At 44.2% G+C, this 21,353-nt stretch overlaps 1 protein-coding gene across 1 annotated transcript; it reads right to left on the reverse strand.

Moving 5' to 3' along the window:
* Positions 1-3,066: 3,066 nt before the first annotated feature.
* LOC125136257 (glutathione S-transferase A1-like) lies at positions 3,067-20,108 on the reverse strand. Its single transcript, XM_047796956.1, has 7 exons — positions 20,028-20,108; positions 13,022-13,135; positions 10,230-10,281; positions 9,262-9,394; positions 6,710-6,851; positions 4,333-4,464; positions 3,067-3,470 (listed from the first exon to the last, which is right to left on the reverse strand). Exons 2-7 carry the CDS (start codon positions 13,106-13,108, stop codon positions 3,345-3,347), a joined length of 672 nt encoding a protein of 223 aa, XP_047652912.1. The 5' UTR covers positions 13,109-13,135; positions 20,028-20,108; the 3' UTR covers positions 3,067-3,344.
* Positions 20,109-21,353: the final 1,245 nt, after the last annotated feature.

Here is a 21,353-nt window from a genome sequence, read left to right on the forward strand (position 1 = left end):
TTTTCTTACATTATTGTGACATTTTTCTTTTCTTTTTTTTTTTCTTTTTGGCTTTTCAAGTCTGTCCTTGCAGCATATGGAGGTTTCCAGGCTAGGGGTCTAATCAGACCTGCAGCTGCCGGCCTACACCACAGCCACAGCAATGCGGGATCCTTAACCCACTAAGGGAGGCCAGGGATAGAACCCACAACCTCATGGTTCCTAGTCGGATTTGTTTCTGCTGGGGCATGACGGGAATTCCTATTGTGACATTTTATGTTTTATTATTAATTAATTATTAACTCTATATTGTTTCTCCCATAGACTGTGAGCTGAGCCTTGATCTTGCTTTTTGTTAAGTCCCCATAATTTGGTACAGCACCTGGCACATACTAGGAGCTCAACAGATAACAGAACTTTTTAAAAGTTATTAAGTGGAGAATTACTGACAAATACAACGTACATCGACAAGTATAAAAACCCCAATGTACTCATCCCCCTTCTTCAGCAATTACCAATGATTTTTTGCATCTCTACCCTGTTGTGGATAGAATGGTGGCCTTTAAAAACATAGGTCCATGTTGAAATACTTAGAACTTGTGATGTGACTGTATTTTGAAAAAGAGTATTTCTGGATGTAGTTAAGGAACTTGAGGTGAGACCATCCTGGATTATACGCATAGGTCCTATGTCCAATGACAAGTGAGCTTTATAACAGAAGAGAAAATACACAGTCCGAGGTGATGTGAAGATGGAGGCAGCCATTGAAGTGAGGCGGCCATGAGCCATGGAAACAAGGACATCTGCAGGCGCCAGAAGCTGGAAGACGCAGGAGAGACCCCACATCCACAACAACAGAGCCTCCCGAGGATATGCAGGACCTTGACTTGGGACTTCAGGCCCCAGAAGAGTGAGAGAATTCATCCTGTTGTTGGAAGCCCCCCAGGTGTGTAAGCCGGTACAGCCGCTCCAGGAAGCTCCCTGCCCCACAGCCCAGGAGCTGGGAAGCACATGCTAGACCGCTCATCGCCTCACCCATCAAACCTTGAGTACTTTCCTCTCTCAAAGGCAGACACTTTTGCTAACCATGATTACACTGTTTCATCACACTACAATTTTATAATTTATATAATTTATAAATTTAGCTTTGTAATTTCAATAAATGTTCAGCATTCTAATTTTCTCCATGGTCTCATAGATTTCCTTGCAGGTAGTTTATTTGCAGTAGGAGTCATGCAAGGTGTGCACAGCATTGGAGTGATGTCTATACCAGCATCGTGAAGATTGTAGAGCAAATAGAGCTCTCAGGCAGCTGGGGGAGGAATTTCTTAAGCCCATACCCCCCCCCCACCCTGCCGTGGGGCCTGGAAGTGTGTGTGGAATTGTGTTTGGTGTGGCAACTGTTCATGCTGGGAAGCACCAGGTGAGGAGCTAAGTGTGGCTGCAGGGGAGAGGCTGCCAGTCAGGGAGCAAAGGTGACCAGGGAGGAAGGAGGTGGCCCCCACACCCCCTTGTAGGATGGGGCTGGATCTTAGGCCGGGCCCCGGGCGGGGTGTAGGTTGGAAGTGAGGAGACCCCCCTACAACAGCAGCAGGAGTCACTTGAAGGAGTTAAAGCAGGAAGTGGTGCTCAGGTTTGCATTTCTGCATTTGGGGAAATAGCTTTCGAGTAAGTAGAGACCAGACCAGAGGGAATGAAGCTGCAACCAGGGAGGCCCTGTCTGTTTTGTCCCCCCATCACCTACAGAGATGCTCACTCCAAGAGGGGGAGCCCCTGTGACTCCAAAGGCCAGATTTCCTGGAGGGTGTTCACTGCAGGCCCCAGATGTGCCTAAACCAGCATCACTCCCGCTCCAGGCTCTCTGGCTTAGTGAGAGGCCAGGGGAAATGACGTCACATCTCTGCGTTCCTCTAGAATCAACCACACGTGTGGTCTCTGTCACAGGGACCAGGTCTGGGGCCTGGGGTGACCTGTAGGTGAGGCCCCCACGGAGCATGTGTGGCAGCTCTGCCCTGACGACCTGGTGGCCACGACATGGTCGCCTGAGCGCACAGCTGGGTCTGTTGGATTCTCCTTATTTCCCACCTCCTACAACAGCAGAGAGCCCACAGTAGGCATAGCAGCTGTTCAAAAATGCATAAGGAAAAACACTTTTATTTTAGAAGAAAAATGGATCTTAAAGAGATAAAGAAAGTATCTTTCTGCCATGGCCCAGTGATAAAAGAAATTTTCACCTATTCAGATATTGGGAAGTCATTCTGGCTTGTAGAAGAGTTAACTCTAATTTTATGCTAATTAATATACCCTGTTTCACCCTATGAAACATACTTTGTTCATCTTCTTTAATTATTCCAGAGAAGGGCACATTGACCAGAAGTCAAGAATTTCCATGTTAAAAATAAAGATTAAGGAATTCCCCTAGTGGCTCAGCAGAAAGGAATCCAACTAGTTAACTTGAGGCTGCTGGTTCGATCCCTGGCCTCGCTCAGTGGGTAAAGAATCCGATGTTGCAGTGAGCTGTGGTGTAGGTCACAGATGCGGCTCCAAACCCGTGTTGCTGTGGCTGTGGTGTAGGCCAGCAGCCGAAGCTCCAATTCGACACTTAGCCTGGGAACCTCCATATGCCAAGGGTGAGGCCCTAAAAAGCAAAAAAAAAAAGATGAAATGCCTCTTTTCCTAGGTCACCAATTCTGGTCTTCCTGTGAGAAGACTCACTGTGTACGTGCTGATCTGTGTGTGTGTGTGTGTGTGTGTGTGTGTGTGTGTGTGTGTGTGTATGTGTTTTACCTTAAGGAAATGAATCCCTGACTTGTTCTTTATGCTGACAAGATATAAAACTACTGGAAAACATACTTTTCTGGGAGAGCTCCTCTGAGTAATCTGGTAAGCAGACTTCTGGGCTAGTCCTCAGTTTGGCTCAAGTAAAATTCTTTTCTATTTGTACTTCTGATTGTTTATTGATTATTTTCATTGACAGCAGAAAGGCAGAAGCTACAATTGTCAGATTTGAATTTCTACACCTAATTCTTTGACAGGCTTATGACAGGTGTTATGTGATAATTCCCAGAAAAGATCATGAGGCCTATATAATCAACATTTCCATTTATTACTTAATTTTTAATTCCAAAAAGAGAGACAGGCTAGAAGGAGATGGAAAATCTGATTTTCTAAAAGTTTGATTCCAATGAAGAGGAGTAAATTGTAACTAAATCTGCTCCTAGGAGTTTTACTATTCAATGACCATGAAAACTTCAAAATAGTTTCTTGGTCCCACAACACCCAGGATCAACATTTAGGTAAAACACTTCATTGTCAGAAAATTTCAGAAGATGGGTCCTGTGTAAACCAGAGTGGCTCTGCCTGCTTTATTTAAACTTGAAAATCCTCCTTGCTTTTTCTAAACTTTCCTCATCCACGGGAGGCTTCCTCTGGCTGCCAGGCTGCAGAAACTTCTTCACCGTGGGGAGGTTGCTGACTCTGGTTTTCAGGGCCTGCAATGCACAAGAGCACAGCTCACAGTGCAGCCCAGGACCAGCCTGTCACTGGCACAAGCCAGGGACACGGAGACCCCCCCCCCAGACCAGGACCAGCCGAGGCCCCTCCCTCAGCACCAGGAGGAGGCTGGACACAGACACCCACGGAGACACGAGGGTGACAGCGCTGTAGTGTTTTCCCCCAGAGACGTCTAGGGTCACACTGCATTCAGCTCATGTCTCGCCAACTTCCTCCCACACAGAGACCCTGCAGAGTCACTGTCTCGTGCAGGACCAGGAAGAGTCCTGGGTCCCAGACGTCAACCGGGAACGGCCCCCAGATCTCAAGACAGAAGAGAGAGGGCAATTAATTGGGCTGGAACTCATGACAGAAATCAGAAAAAAGAAAAAAAAAAAAGGTGAAGCACAGGCCTGTCCAAACCACTGTGTGCTCAGAGAGAGGGAGACGGGGAGAGAGAAGCCAGCGTGGGAGACAAGGAACAGGAGCTGAGGGAGGAACTGGATGGCGGGAGACGCTCAGACAGACGCAGGTGGGAAAGAGGAGGGCGCCCCTGGGCTAAAGGGCAGCAAAGAGGAATGAGGACAGAGAGTGTCACGGACCAGGGGCCAGGGGCCCCCCAGCCCTGGCCTCTCCGCTTGGAAGAGGTGAGTCCCCCTCCCGAGGGCAGCCTCGACCCCCAATGTCCTGGGTGTGGCCAGATCTTTCCAGGCCCCAGACCAGGGCCTCAGAGCTGAGGTTGGAGACCTGGGGGCAGGAGGCCTGCACAGTGATGGGGACCCTGCCATGGGAGCCCCAGAGTCCAGACAGCAGATCCCAGGGGGGGGAGGTGGGGGCCAGCCCCAGGCTGACAGAGCTCACCTTCAGCAGAGGGAAGGTGGCCAGCAGGCTGGGGTCCAGCTCTTCCACGTAGTAGAGAAGTTCAACCAGCTGGATGTCAGCCCTGCTCAGCTTGTTGCCCACAAGGTAGTCTTGTCCATGGCTCTTCAACACCTGGCGGAGGGAGGGGTCAGCCCAGGAGCACAGGTCCGGGAGCACAGGCTGGGTGCTGCTCCTGCCCCACCGCCCCCCAGCCCAGGTCCCCTCTGCCCTCACTGGGCAGGCGTGGACCCTCACACCTTCTGCTCTCCCCCGACTCCTTGACAGGGTCCTGGGGGGTTCCTGCTGTCCCCTCCTCAGTCCTCAGGGGAGCCAGGCCACCATTTCCTTCTGCCCCCTGGCTCCCTGTGGCCGCCTTCCTTGCTTCTTCCTCTGGGTCCAGGGCTCAGCCCCCTCTGCACTGGGTTCTGTTGTCCCCACACCCTGGAGTGTGCAGCCCCGAGCTTCATGACCTGGCCCTTCATCTCTGTTTGTCTCAGATTCTGTCTCCCTCCCTTGGGCAGTGACTTCAACTTCTTGACAATCTCCTACAACCCTGAGTACACTCCTGCTGAGTCTACATTTCTTCTCTCCCTTAGTCTGCTTCCTTATTTTCTGGTCTATCTCTCTGGGATCCAAAATAAACCAGGGTCAACTCGAACCCCCATCTCCCTGACTCTTAACTTGCACTGCATTATGATCTGCATGCTGTAATGTCTGGTAGCAAACTGCACTGATGACTGATCTCACTTTGAAATATAGCCAAAAATACTATGTTTGATTGACAGATGCGGGCTGGAGAGATAGAGACACATGTTAAAGCAAACCAAAGCTTAATTTTTGTATGCACGTGGTAGGTTCAAATGTGTTCATTATCTGTGTCATTAAACTTTCCTGCGTATATGAATTTTTTCACAAGAAAATATTGGGAAAATACCTAATATTTATTAAAATATTCCAGCGATATGGAAATCATAAAGTACAAAGAGAGCAAGCCACATATAGCACTATCAACTAAAATTAATAACATTTTGGAAAGTATGTTTTCAGATCCCATACATATAGAAGGACGGATAATTATTTGGGAAAGACTATAAATACATCAAAATAGATTTTGTAACATACACTTTCTATTTATGTTATCGTGAGCTTTTTGTTTTTAAAGTACAGATGTACTCAAACTGCAGGGACTGAAGAGCTTGTCATCATGTGAATGTACCCTGAACACTCAGCACCACAAGGGCTAGGAAGGTGTGTTTTCTGATTACCGTGAAAATCTTCCCTCCTTGACTATGCCTGCATCTGCAAGCCATGAATTAACATTTGCTGAATGAATGAAAGAGGGATCCTATGTTTCGTAAAGATGAGGGTGTTGGTGTTAATCTTTTTGTTTATATGTGAGCCTCCTGTGTGTCTTACCATCTTTTTTTCAGTTCCTGAATTGTGTTTAGCATGATTTCAGGTAGTTTTGATCTTGAAATAGTCTCCTCTTGCCTTCGAGGGATACATTAACTAAGGTATATATTATGTACAATGATGGATCTTTGTTTTTGTATGACTGTCCTCAAAAGTCTGAGGGCCATATCCCCCAAATTTGTGGATTATTTTTTCCTGAACAGCTTTTCATCTATCTCTTCCTCTCCACCCCCTGCCCCCATCTCTACTTGGAATACACCTTATCCATCCCTGAAATGCTACCACATTCTCCTGACAGGCACCCAGTCTCATGTCTCCCTATACACGGTACCAGAATATTTTCTGATGTGTTGCATTCATGTGCTCCTCTTGGATGAAAAGCCCTTGCGCTGTGTTGTGCCAGATACCTCTTCTCCAGGCTCCAGGTGGCTCTCAGAGCTTCCGCATTGCAAGCTCTAAGTGTAGCCATGACATTCCATTCAATGCAGAATTATAGACTGGGCCCCAGTAAACTGAAATTTTGCTCAAAAATTATTACTTGGGTAAAATTGGTACCCTCAACACTTCCTCATAGTTGATTTTTATAAAATGCCCTGAGATGTAGGGTGGTGCATGAGTATTCAGGAAGGCTCATAGAGGTCAAGGTCAATGCCCCAGAATGCCAGGCACTATTTTTCTTTGTCCTCTAATCTCAGTGTCAAAAATGCTGAACAGTCTACTTACTTTTCAAATGCACATTGATAACAATTTGTTGTACTCTCTTTGATCCGGGACATCTTGACATCTATTTGATCAAGTGGGTAAAACTGGTATAAATCTTCCTCATAGTTGATTTTTATAAAATGTCCTGAGACCCAGGGTGGGACATGAGTATTCCGGAAGGCTCACAGAGGTGAAGGTTGATGCCCCAGGAATGCCAGGCATTCCTCATCTCAGTGCCCAAAACACTGAACAGTCCACTTACTTTTTCAAATGCAGGAAGATAACGGTTTCTTACTCTTTCTTTGATCAAGGCCATCTTAGCATCTTTTTCATCAGGTGGGCATACTGGCAAAAGCATGATCATTTCACCCATATCTGCTATACCTTCTGTGTACATATCAACTCTGAAAGGCAAAATGACCAGACTGTCAAATGTCTCCTGCCTTAGATTTTAAAGTTTAAGAGTGGATGAGAATTGGGCACCGCATCATGAGGTGATAAAGTAATTCACCTCCATTAGATGCATTGCTGATGTGCCAGTCATTCAGCTATGGTTTTTATTAATTTTAACATTTCATTCTGAAACAAGCTCTCAAGGTAGATATGTTATCTAATATGTTTGTTACACACACGAGCAAATATAGGGACTGAGCATATTGGTGACCTGTCCAGAGTCACAGGCATGAGAAATGGGCGGATGCAGGTAACCACTGAGACCCCACGTAAGGTTTGCCATCTCTGCCTCATTGTGTTCTCTGCCCACCTAGTGTAATGCATTAGTACTACCTCAGTCATGTGCAGAGAGAGTCCTGGTGCCATGGTCCCAGGCCTGTCCCTCCCTCTCTCCCATTCTGTGACACCACCGGGCCATTTCGATGCCTGATACCAGTGCTTCCTCCTGTTATTTCCCATAGAACATAAGTGTACTGCCCTCTCCATGGACAGATGCTGCCCTGATTTCTATTTCCCAAAACTCCACCCAAAATATCCCTTGAAATAGTGCAATTCTCATACAGTTTCAATAGTGCATATTCTAGTGATGTTTTGGTTTTGTTTCAAACAGAGCTTCCTATAAGAATATTTTTTAGGTAAAAACTGTATTGAAATATATTCACACAGCATAATTTTCATCCTTAAAGGGCCTGTTGGGTAGTTTATAGTACATGCTGACACCATCACCACATTCTAATTCCAGAGCATTTTTATCACCCAAAAGGACATCCAGTACCCTTGACAGTCACTTCCCATTTCCTCCCCACTCCAGCCCCAGGCAACCACTCAACTCCTTTCTGTTTCTACTCTCTGAACAGCTGGGCATTACATACATTTCGAGTCACACAATATGTGGCCTTTTGTGTCTGGTTTCTTTCATTTGTATTTTTCAAAGTCCACCCACATTGTCTCATGCATCAATGTTTTACTCCCCTTCATAACTGAAAACTCTCCCTGGTATGGATCTATCACCCTTTGTCTATCCATTCCTCAGTTGTACATCTTATTTGTTTCAATTTTTTGAATATTATGAATAACACTGCCATGAACTCACGTGTGCAAGTCTTAGTGTGGGTGTATTTTTAATTCTCTTGGGTATGGGCCTAGAAGTGGTATTGCTCAGTCATACAGTAATTCTCTGTTTAACTTTTGGAGTGATTGTCAACAGTTCCTTACATGATTTTAATTTCGATCAGGTGGTCTCATCACAGCAGATTGAGAGGATTTTCCCCCTGATGTGCTTGCACCGAATAAATCTGGCTGCTTCAGACTTAAGTTAAAATGTTCCCGATGACATTGGCATATTGAGGACCAGCCTTTGTTCATCCTGTCAAGGGGCCAGTCCATATACAGGGCTGACAATTAGGTCCCCGCTTATCATTCTAAAATTTCTGCAACTTAAGAATCAACTCCTTTAGAACCTTCCTTCTCAGGGCTTATCCTCTAGACATGCAGATGCTTTGTCCCATGTCTCCTGCTGTTGACAGGAGTCTAGCTCAAAAGGGCCTGAGCCCCCAGAGTCATGGTTCCACCATCCTCCCAGCTTCATAGTTAAATCAGTGTTTGGAAATCTTGTCACTGTGCTACATCCATGGACCACATCCTCTTACACAAGCACTTGATTCCACTCCAAGTTTACTCTTCCCTCGTCCTCACGTAATAAGGAAGGACAAATCTGAGTCCATGTTAGCTGTTTCTTTCACTTTAACCTTTGTGCTGTGTTGCCTGTGCTTAGTTAGTCATGCTGGCTCTGCACCTTTTGTAAAAGAATATTGCCTATAGCCCGAAATGGACAGGACTGTCCATTATCAAGGCTCTAACCTTAAAGATATAACGCTTTTCCTTTCATATAGAGATAGAACGTTGTAGAACCGAGAGTAACACTTGTCCTGTTGGAGGTTTACAGGAACATCCTGACCTCATGTACATGGACAGCTGCAAGAAAAAGGATTCGTACACCAGGAAGTCGACAACAATTAACCACATCCCTCCCTCACCCTAGCCTTTAAACCTGCTTTGCTGAAACCCTTCTGAGGAGTTCGAGGTTTGGGGGCACAAGCCACTCCTCTCTTTGCATGGTTCTGCAATAAACCTTTCTCTGCCCCAAATGCCAATGTTTTGGTTTGTTTGGCCTCACTGTGCATCAGGCACATGAACTTGTATTTAGTAACACTCACAGGTCTCTAGCACTGGACCTCGGTCCTGCCCATCAAGGCCTGTATTGCTATTGTCACAATCCTCGTGAGCATATCCTGCTCACTCAGGGAAGGACCTAGGCTTTTCCTATTAATCACTGATGAAAGAACAGAAAAAATACCGTACGCAGCTCTCTCTTTTATGTCTTTCCCACAGAGATCATATTTGGTAGCGATATAGTTGAGAATGGCTCTGGTCTGGACCAACTTCATGCCATCAATTTCAATCATTGGCACTTGCTGGAACATCAAACTCCCATCTTTTGAAAGAAGAAAATAAGCAGAGTGAAATGTTTGATCAGTCTAAAGGTTTATTGAAATGACTGAAGATATAAAAGGAAACACTAACATGACCTGGTGCCTTTAAGCAGGATGGCATTTTGTTTTTAGCTTCCTGCGGTCCTTTTTTCCCTACCAATCAGCATTTTACTTCTCAACCTAGTATTTAATTTATCTTTTTATTTCCCACTCAGAGACATGGGAGATCCCTTGTATTTTGTGTTGGCCTGTATTCATGGATATTTTAGAAATAAGTTGGAAGAGCCTACAGTAGGGCTGCCAACTGGTTGCCATTCCAAATGGGAAGTTCCAAAGTAAGTCTCACACCAGGTAAGGCAGATTTTGAGAGAGATTTCCATGTGGGAGTCCCTTTTCCTGCTCACCAGCTCTACAATATTTCTACGATGTTTCTTTGTCCAGCCCTCTAAGAGAAAAGGGCTCCTGGCAACTGCTGGGACTGTTTCCCCCCTCTTTTCTCTAATGCATGTGTTTTTGTGTCCTTGGATGTGAGGGCCATGTGGCAACCTGACTCGTACAGTGACTCATGTGCAGAAAGGCAGAGAGAGCAAAGAGAGGGCATCCACAGGGCACCAGGGCCAGTTCCTTTAGCAAATACTCAAGAGTTCCAGCCCTTCCTAGTCCTAAGTTACGAGACCTCATCAAGGATCCCCACCCCCCACCTGTTACCACGTTTCTCCCTTTCCTCTCCACTAACTCCACTCCCGCTACGCATAGACAAGGCATGGCTGGTGTTCAGACCTGAACATGTGACTCTTACAATATGCTCATCAGAGGAATTTAGTTGTGTGGTCTTACCATTTCTTAACTTTTCCAAATCTTCTGGAGTATCTACAAATTTCTCTTCGAACTGGAAAACAGAAACAGTCGATAAGTTCTTGTCACTGCATTCCGCAGCATTCCTGAACTTGAATGGCCCCTGTCTGGTACAGACTATGGAGAAAGTAAGATTTCAGAGTTTATTAGGGTGCTCAGAGGACAGTGATCATGGCCATCTGGAAATTTACACTAGAGCCACCAAGATAAAGCATGGGTTACAGCACATAATTGCTCATTTTTCCGGTTCAACTCACCTCTGCCCTGTCTCTCCCTCTGTCAATCGTAAGGTGGTGATTAGGGAGGGGGATGTCATTGGAGGGAAGGGGCTGGGAAGTTCCTCTAGTTCTGAAGCTTTAACATCTCCAGAAAATCTTTGCCTCCCTCTGAGATCAGCATAGGGTGTTGGGTGTCCTCCAGCATGGGGGATCCATGATGCCAGTGATCCCCAAATGCTGCCACTAGGGGATTCTTTTGCATATTACCTCTTTCCATTCAGTTTATATTTGAAAAAGTGGTTTTGATGGTGCAGAGTTTTAGGAATTGGGGGTTTCTACTAAGATACCGTGGAACAGTTCATTGTGAATCTACATGATCCCATAGGGTGAAACTATGCAGATAATTAGGTTGGTGAACAACAGTTTATAAAGCGCCCAGGTCAAGACAACATAAGGGTGGCTGGTGGGATGTTGCTGGTGAGGCTGGCAGAGATGGTTGGGTTGTGAGGCTCAGCCTCGGGGCCCAGAGCAGCCAGAATCCTGACCAAGGGCCTCTGGCCAGCCTGCCCCCCAACCCCACCTCAGTCAGGCTGGCCTGGGGGAGGAGCCTGGATGCTCTCAGCACCTGCCCTGCTTCAGCCTCCTGTGCTGAGCTCCTCCTGCCCAGGGGCTCTGGACACATCCTTGAACCTCCGAGCTGGACCACAGCAAAAACTGGTGGTTGTTGATTTATGGAAGGAAAACAGCCTGGATGGCACAATTTGACGTTCTGTGTACTTGTTTCTCCGTGAACTCAAGAAAGGACCAGGCTAATGTCCAATGTACACATGAAGCGACTTAGGAAGTGTAATCCTGAGGCTTAAATAAACATGCTGTTAGGAGTCTAAGGAAGCACACCAGTGGGTCCCCCCACAGGACACCACGTTACATGACATGCTCCTTTACTGTTCTCCTCTGAGGGACCACATCTCTGGAGACCGTCCATGACCCCTTCCCCAGAGACCCTCACAGAGTTGCTGGGCCTTCTAATCTGGCCTGAGAAGTACTTTCCTCAGTGACACCTCTAGATGTAGCACTCAGCAGAGCCCCACAGAAATCTACCCGTTTGCTGCTGGGAATGTGGCACTGTGAAATACTTAGCTGGTCTCCATTTGCTCCTACCCTTCCTTTGAATCACATATTTAGTGGTCTGCCTCCTCACCAGAGTGTAAGCTGTCTGAGGGCAGGGACTGTTTCTGTCCTGTACATCAGTGAATCTCTAAGACCTGACACTTAAAGGTGCCCAAGAAAATCATTGTTCCTTGGATAGAGTAAACTTTTAACAGGTAGTTTGTTACATTTGTCTCATCCCCATGTTTGTGATTATATCTATTTTTAAACTACACTTGTTTTCTAATAATATATATTTATCCTTTTATTGTGGACATTTCTAGCCTTTTATAAAAGTAAAAGTACAGTGGAGTTCCCATCGTGGCGCAGTGGTTAACAAACCCTACTAGGAACCGTGAGGTTGCGGGTTCGATCCCTGGCCTTGCTCAGTGGGTTAAGGATCTGGCGTTGCCATGAACTGTGGTGTAGGTTGCAGATGCGGCTCAGATCCTGTGTTGATGTGGCTCTGGTGTAGGCCGGTGGCTACAGCTCCAATTCGACCCCTAGCCTGGGAACCTCCATGTGCCACAGGAAGCGGCCCTCGAAAAGGCAAAAAGACAAAAAAAAAAGTAAAAGTACAGTGATTCTCACACCCTTCATCTACCTTCAACAATTATCAACTCAAGCCAATCTTGTGTCATCTATATGCCTACTCATCTTCCCTTTCTTGTAAAGATAGACATAGATTCTAGACATGATATTATTTCATCCTTATATACTTCATGCACATTTCTATAACATAAGAACTACTTTAACATAACCACAACATAAACCTAACATCACACCTAAAAATTAATAATTCAATATTTGATATTCAATCCCCATCAAGTTTCTGCTTTTTTATATGTCATAAATAATATTTACAGTTTGTCAAAATCAAATCTAAATAACATCCCTGCTATTTGATTGACGTTTCTTTTGTTTCCTTTAAAAAATTTTTTTGTAGGAGTTTCCTTGTGGCACAGCAGATTAAGGATCCAGCGTTGTCACTGCAGTGGCTTGGGTAGCTGGTGCAGCCAAAAAAATAGCTCTAAAAATTTTTTTTTAAATTTTTTGGTCACACCCAAAGCATGTGGAAGTTTCTGGGCTAGAGATTGAACAGCAACTTGAGCCACAGCAGTGACAATACCAGATCTTTAACCTGGTGAGCCACCAGGAAACTCCTGTTTCCTTTAAAATTAAAAAAAAAAAATTGAAAAAACTGTTTATGTGCTCTTCTATGGGCAGGATTATTTAAATGTTTATTTGGTCAAATCAGTCCATTTCTTTCTTAATGCGCAGTTATTTTTATTTACTGCAGAACCATTCATTCCCAGGTCCCTTAGGTGTGGAAATCTAGCTTATGTGACAAAAGTGCTTTGATAGTCAATTTAGATCCAAGTCAAGAGGACTTATCTCAGGACCTACCTCCACTCCAGCTGAAGCCAGAAGCCACCGGATAACCTCTGCCCTGCCTCGTCCATCGAAGTAGTGAAGCTTGGGCTTCCCCGCCATGATAGCAGTTTCTTGGTTTCTATGAGCCTGGATGAATCAGACCACAGAAGCCAACAGCATTATGTAACCTACATTCCAAAAGTAGGAGTATCTGCCTCCTTCAGGGTGAGATTGAAGGTGTCCCATGTGGGTCTTCTTTGGCCCAAATTCTCACGCATCATCGAGTCTCAGGTTGTCATCAGTCCTCACTCTGAGGACATAAAGAGAGTGGCCTGGGTCCTACACAACTGCCACCCAGGGTCTGTGAGGGGCTTTGAAATCAGGAAACTAGTTATGGAGTTGCTGGGAGCAGAGTCTTCTGCTCATTGGCTGTCATACTGCGCTTGGGCTGAATCCTGTCCTGACTCTCCCCCAACCCTTCTAAATTCTCTCCATAGAAGAGGAAGGTCATTCCATTTTTTTCTATTGGAATTGCATATTTTCTCACTGCTGAGTGAATTTTCTTTTACAGTCTAGAAAAAGAGATGTTAGTATATTCAGAGTATATAGAAAGGAATTAACATACAGTTTAGTGTCTACCACTTAATGAGCATTTTCTCATTCTTATTTATTTATTTGCCTTTTTGCCTTTTCTAGGGCTGTTCCCAAGGCATATAGAGGTTCCCAGATCTAGGGGTCGAATTGGAGCTGTAGCCACCGGCCTACACCACAGCCACAGCAACGCGGGATCCGAGCCGCATCTGTGACCTACAACCACAGCTCACGGCAACGCCGGATCCTCAACCCACTGAGCAAGGCCAGGGATCGAACCCGCAACCTCACGGTTCCTAGTCGGATTCGTTAACCACTGAGCCACGACAGGAACTCCCACAATTTTCTCATTCTTATCCTAATTTCATCTTCATAAAAATTCCGTGAGGTAGATTCTGTCATTATTCTAAGGTTATAGTGGGGGATTTTGATGTCTTTAGAGGTTAAGCAACTAGCCTAAAATAAGTGGTGAACCTGTTCAAATGCATTTTTATCTGATAACAATGTCTTGGAAATTTTCTATGCCAGTGTTTGCCAACCATGGGTTTGTGGCCTATTAGTGGATTGTGAAAGCAACACAAGCATGTTTCAACTGCAGTATAATACTAAATATCAGGATATATCACATGTAAGTATTTGGTGGGTAAAATTTTCATTTTTGTTACATTTATGTTGTGTGTGAGTGTCTGTAACAGAGAAGAATAAACACTGGCCCCAGATTGGATGTATTCCTTTATCTCTAACTCTTGTGCTCTGTTGCCTGTGCTTAGTCATGCTGTCTCTGCACGTTTTGTAAAAGAATGTTGCCTAGAGCCTGAAACACACAGGATAGGCTATTTTCAAGGCTCTGACCTTTAAAGGCATAATGCTTTTCTTTCCTATAGAGATAAAAATTTGCAGAACAGAGAATAACATTTGTCTTCTTGGAAAGTTATAGGAACATGGTGACCAGATCTACATGGACAGCTGCAAACAAGAAGAATTATCACAACCCTTTGGAGATCTGGCTGGTACCAAGAAGTTTGTAACAACCAGACTTCTCCTTTTCCTATAAAACATGCAACAACATGTCTTCTCCTTTTAGTATAAAAGAAGCCTGAATTCTAACTCAGGTAAGATGGTTCTCTGGGACATTAGTCCACCATCTTCTCAGTCTGCTGGCTTTCCCAATAAACTCACTATTCCTTGGCCCATCACCTTGCCCCTTGACTCACTGGCTTATTGATGAGTGAGCAGTGCAAGCTTGGACTCAGTAACATGTCCATATGTGACTGTATGGGTCTGGGTTGTTGTAAACTGGAAGAAGTATATCTGATGGGGACCCACCCCAAAGAAGTCTAACAGTTTTTGTTCTATTCGAAGGTGTCTCTGCACTAGTGACATTTGGGGCTGGGTAGTTCCGTAATGTGGGAGGTGATCCTATGAGATGGAGAATGTTTCTTAGTACTATCCTGAACTTCTATTCACTGGATGCTGGTAGCATAGTGTCCCTGTCCCCGTCATGGCTGGGCAAGTTCAGTGGTGGTCTTGGGCAAATTAAATCAGTGATGTGAGTATGAAAGCATGGAAATCATTAGGAAGAAAGAATTCAACTGCCTAAACTCAGGGAGGGCTTCTTAATGTGCAGTTATTTTTATTGCAAATAAATAAATAAATAAATTCCAGTCCCATTTTTTAGCTATCAGCCCCCAGGTCTGAATTTTTCTTTTTAATTTTTGTAAGTTTTTGTGGTTGTTGAATTTCTAGCACAAATGACCTTGCACAATAGTTATAGGTCAAAAAGGACATGAGGCACTGAACCAGTAACCTATAACATACAAGGCCTCTAAGGTAGAAAGAAAATGATACACCAAGAACACCAAACTTGCTTTGCATAGTACCAGAAAGCAGCAGATTTGGAAACAACTCGCTGACAGCTTCTCCAGCTGAGCATTGCCTACTCACATTGAGAGACTGGGATAACTGATGGTGAACTCCAGAGGTCACAACCAGAAAATCCTCCTGGCCTATGCAGAAAACTTTTGAAACTGACATTGAAACTTACACTTTCTTTCTACCAATCATTTCTGAGCCCCTCCTCTTCTTTGATCCCTACTTCAAAGATAAATACCACACCCAGAAGGGATGTGGGATACTAGTCAGGTTCATTACTGCTGAGTCAGGAAGGGAACTCAGACTAGTATCCATGAGGGCGAGGGTTCAATCCCTGGCCTCACTCAGTACGTTAAGGATCCGGCATTGCTGTAGCTGTGGTGTAGGCCAGCAGCTCCTGTTCTGATTTGACTCCTGGCCTGAGAACTTCCATATGCCATGAGTGAGGCCCTAAAAAGCAAAAAAAAAAAAAGATAGCAGCCTGATATGGTCCCTGCCTTAACAGGTTTAAATCTAATCAGAAGAATAGGTTTGTAAACAACCTCCATTGTGCAAAGGGCACAGAAGTGACTTCACTTTAATTGGTTCCAAGCCAAGAATCATTCTCTTAGCCAAGCAAATCAGATCAAGGGGAGGGGCTGCAAGCAGAGAAAGCAAGAGTGCTGCCCATCCCCCAAGGTTGGGGTTGGTCCCCCCTCAAGGGCAGCAACATCCAAGCTGTGACTTTTCCATCTCTCTGAGGTCTGACCCCTCTACCCCCACATTAAAGGGTGCTCTTTGTGTTTGTCCAACACCTTTTCACAGCATATCATAAAGTGCTTGTTCATCATTACTATTTCCTTTTTAAAAAACCTTTTAAAAAAATTTTTAACAAACTTATTTATTTATTTTTGTCTTTGAGGTACACCACAGCTCACAGCAACGCCGGAACCTTAACCCACTGAGTGAGGCCAGGGATTGAACCTTTGTCCTCATGGATGCTAGTCAGGTTCCTTAACCACTGAACCACAACAGGAACTCCCAAAATGTTTTATTAAAGTATAGATGATTTACAACGGTACCACCTCACATGGGTCAGAATGGCCATCTTTAATAAGTCTGTAAATAAACAAATGCTAGAGGTACTGAGGAGAAAAGGAAATCCTCCTTCACTGTTGATGGGAATGTAAATTGGTACAACCGCAATGGAGAACAGTACGGAAGTTCCTCAGAAAACTAAAAATAGAACTACCATACGATCCAGCAGTCCCACTCCGGGGTGAAACTGACAGCACTTATGACTTGAACCTAGCCAGAACCCAGATTGGAACTTGAAGCCATGGGCTGAGTTTCAAACCCAGCCAGAAACCAGATTGGGATTTGAACCCATGTTTTTTTTTTTTAAATTAGAATCACTCACCTCATGTCTGGATTTGCTGAGGTTCACGTTCTTTGTGTCTCAACACAGAAGGAATTCATCAAGAGACAAAGGGATAGGCAAGAAATAGACTTATTAAGATAGGACACTTGTGAGATACAAGCAGGCAGGCAAAGAAGCACTGCCCCAAGGATTAGGTGGGCTATGCTTTTATAAATCAAGGAAAGTGGAAAGTGGGAAAAGACCACCTCTTCTTCTTTCTTAGAGTAGACGTCAGGTTTACACGCCTAGCCCCTCCTTCATGGCCAGTAAGAGAGTACTGGATCCTGCGAGGTCAAACTAGGACTGTCGTGGCGCTTATTCAAATCAGCAGCAGGATGGTAGCAGACACTAAACTATGTTGAATCATCTCAGGTTTCCGTACAACGAGGGTCTCCTACTTTGGAACATCACCTTTCCCTTAAGTTCCTGTCCTTGGTCCTAAGGATCATTATCTTGTTGAACTTGAATGCAGGCCTCATTTTATCTTTCACCTAATGACCTGAGGCACATCTCATGCTTTCATTTACGGTTTTATAGTTAAGCAGACCTGCTTTGTTCAGTGGCTGTCTTAAGCAATTACTAACTTATAGTGGTCTTCCAAATTTCCCTAGATTTTCTTCTCTATCTATGGTCCTCTATTGGGACTCCTACAACTACCCGTGTAACTATCCTATATCCCATCCCTATCATCTGGACAAAACTATAATTCAAAAAGATACATGCACACATATATTCCTTACTATTTCAGTATCCTCTCCCATACCACCCCCCCCCCTTTTGTTTTTGGCCATTCTTAGGGCATGCAGAAGTTCCTGGGGCCAAGGACTGAACCCGTGCCACAGCAGTGACCCAAGCTGGATCCTTAACATGCTGCACCACAGGAGAACTCCCTCCCATGCGCCCATTTTAATTTTTTCCTATGACTTCTATCTTGCCCTGGAAGATTTAACACCAGTGTGACTTTTCATAGGGTTGCTGAGATTCTGAGAATTCAGAATAAGACCTTTGTTTTAGGAGTTCCCGTTGTGGCTCAGTGGTTAACGAGTCCGACTAAGAACCATGAGGTTGCGGGTTCGATCCCTGGCCTCGTTCAGTGGATTAAGAATCCAGTGTTGCTGTGAGCTGTGGTGTAGGTTGCAGATGTGGCTTGGATTCCGCCTTGTTGTGGCTCTGGTATGGGCTGGTGGCTACAGCTCTGATTAGACCCCTAGCCTGGGAATTCCATGAGCCGCAGGAATGGCCCTAGAAAAAGCAAAAAGACAAAAAAAAAAAAAAAAAGCCTTTGTTTTAGTCTTTGTAACTTGGCATTTCTTCCAGGGCACCACTGACTCTCATTATGTTGCCTCCTACTTGGTGACTTCACATGCTGTCTAAAAACGAATTCTCTGTTCCCCTGATGTATCTACCTCTCCCCTGAAGACTTCCTGAGTTACAGAGCTAGAAGTCAGCTAGCTCTACTCCAAGAGTTGAGGAATACACAGCGCCTCAGAGAGAGCTTGCAATTGACCAGCTAGCTAGTTACTGATAAAGTCTGGATTAGATCCTAGGCCTGCTGACATTCAGACTAGTTTCTTTCTATTATATCTATTTTATTACTGAATTTTCACAGCCCACAGAGATTACAGTTTGCATGCCCCCCACTAAGATATGAACTCCCAGAAAGCAGAGACCCCGTCATGGTCTTTAGTACAGGACACTGTTCAAAGTTCAGGACAGCTTCCGTGTGACATGGAATGGTTAGATAGCCCAAGACCCACACATTTTTTCTTTTCTTTTTTTTTTAAAAAGTATTTCCATCAGAGGGCTTGCCATTTTGCAATACAACAGTGTAGAATAATTAAATATAAACTGGGATCATGGTCATAAATTAAACAAGCCTGATGATAAAATCCAGCATCATGTCCTTTAAACAGAACTATCAGAAACAATAGAACTCTCCCATGTAGTGCAAATATAATGACTATGCAAAAAAAATTGGAACCGGGCTTTGGCAGGGTAGCGCAGGAGAATATTTAACTTGGCAGATAGAAGCAATTTGCAAATTCTTTGTTGGACTGGGAACCTGACAGCCCAAAAGAAGGCCGTTGTTTTCTTGAATTTGCCTAAGAAATAAATCCAGAAGCATTTACTATCTATCCTCAAAGCCCCATGCATTTAAATTCACTTTGCAATTTAATTTTGAATCTCCTCTCTTTCTCTCTCTCTCTCTTTTTTTTTTTTTGGCTTTTTAGGGCTGCACCTGTAGCATGTGAAGGTTCCCAGGCTAGGGGTCAAATCAGAGCTACAGCTACCAGCCACAGCCACAGCCACAGCCACAGCCACACAGGATCCAAGCCTTGTCTGCCACCTATACCACAGCTCACGGCAAAGCCAGATCCTTAACTCATTGAGCAAGGCCAGAGATTGAACCCGAAACCTCATGGTTCCTAGTCAGATTCATTTCCTCTGCGCCATGACGGGAACTCCTTGAGTCTTTTCTTGGTAGGAAACACTGCCTGGGGTTTGGTCCCCAAAACCTTGAGTGTGGAGGAGGAGAACATGGAGAGGAAGAGGAGGAGGGGGAGAAGAAGAGAAAGGAAAAGAAGGGAAAGTAGCATGCTACTTAGTGCTCAGTCCCAAAGTAACTCATCTGAACAACAAGCTCACATCTGTGATACCAGCTCTGGAGGTGGACATGCAGATTCTGACCCGTAGGCATTGATGACTGGTTACCGAATAGTAGATACCAGTTCAAGTGGCACGTCATCACTCAGATAAAGTTTCTCATCATTGCTCATCATTTGGGTTCCCCAAATGTACGACCCTGCCAATTTAAGTCCAGTGTAATTGTATGAACCACACTATCAATCACACTAACACACTATCTATGATAGAGAAAGCAATGCTGAACGAGCTCACAGATCCCTCCCGGCACTGGCATGTTGGTTTTCTTTTCAGATAACACTCTTCGTTTTCCTATAGTATCAAATTCTCTGTCCTCATTTTCTAAAGTCTTGATGATTATTTTCCTCTAAAGACTTGTCCTTGAGGAACCAATGAACAATAGTTAACAGTCTCCTGAGCACACCAAAAAGATACAATAAGACACAGTACCCACATAAACAACATATTTAAAAATATTTTCCTCTTGAAAGAGACATGAAAAAAATGTGTAACAATTCCGAGGTCACTACCAACCTAATTGAAGTCCAGCTGCCTCTTTGCTCAGCTCCTCAATGCCATTCCTTACGTGCATGTTCGATGCTTTTATATTGTGGCAACCCTCTCTCTCCGGAGGGGGTGAGTCCAACAGGTTACAGCCTCCCACAACTTTCCAGGCACAACATGATTCCATTCTAGCCCACAAAGATATTGATAAATCAACAATATTTCATTTCATTTGATCCATAAATGCACTCACAGTGATTGCAGATTTATTTGGCTGCCCCAGATTTTTATAAACACTGCTTATGGAGGATTTCATAAAATTGGCTGCAAAGTTTATAGCAGGTGGAAAAATCTTGTAGGGAGAGGGGAATGTCAGAAAGGAGGATATAGTAGAAAGAAGAGGGAGATAGCAATCTAAATTTGTAAAAAGGATTACATGATGAATATGGTTGCAGCCCCCATTCGATCCCCCTAGAGAATCTGGCTAGGTTGTCCTCACTCATGGGTGCAAGGGCTCAGCTGCAGATCCTTCTCTTCTTGATTGCGCTTTGGCTTTTCTCTCTAGCCCCAGGGCCTTTGCACATACTGTTTCTTCTGCTTGGAACACTTTGGCCTCCATGCACCCAGCCATACTGTGCTTCCTCTACCATATCACTAGTTTTCTTTTTCTAATTGAAATATAGTTGATTTACAATGTGATACTAGTGATGTGATATTTTTATAGATTATACTCCATTTAAAGTTATGGTCATATCACTCTTTCAACCTTTTATATTTAACATCTGCTCTCCCCCTGTTGACTGTGAGCTCCTTGAGGGCGAACTGTCAAGTGCTCATGGTTGACTACAGTGCCCAGCACAAGAGAGGGACTTCATAAACATATAGAATTTATCTTTTTCTAATGAAACATTTCTACCATAATGTAGGAAGAAGTGTGCAAGGGGCCTTGACATATCATCAACTTTTTAAAAATTTTAGTTTAATTTTGTTTTGGTCATGCCTGCAGCAGGTGTAAATTCCTGGGCCAGGGATCAAACCCTTGCCACAGCAATGACTCAAGTCACAGCAGTAACAATTCCAGATCCTTAATCTGCTAGGCCATCAGAAAACCCCTTTTTTTTTCTTTTTTAACTTTGAATTTGGTTTAACAATTGTTAGCAATATTTGAATGCAATCCCAGACTTCATTTTATGTCATCAACACATATTTTAATATATATCTTTTAAACTTTGAGAAACTACATCATAGATTATATTCCATTTAAAGTTATTACTACATTAAGTTAAACTTAATTAAACATTGTTAACTACATTACAGAAAAACTGCAAAACCGGTACAGATTTTCCAAATACCCTT

This window comes from Phacochoerus africanus, chromosome 9, assembly GCF_016906955.1.
Source record: "Phacochoerus africanus isolate WHEZ1 chromosome 9, ROS_Pafr_v1, whole genome shotgun sequence".
Lineage (NCBI taxonomy): Eukaryota > Metazoa > Chordata > Mammalia > Artiodactyla > Suidae > Phacochoerus > Phacochoerus africanus.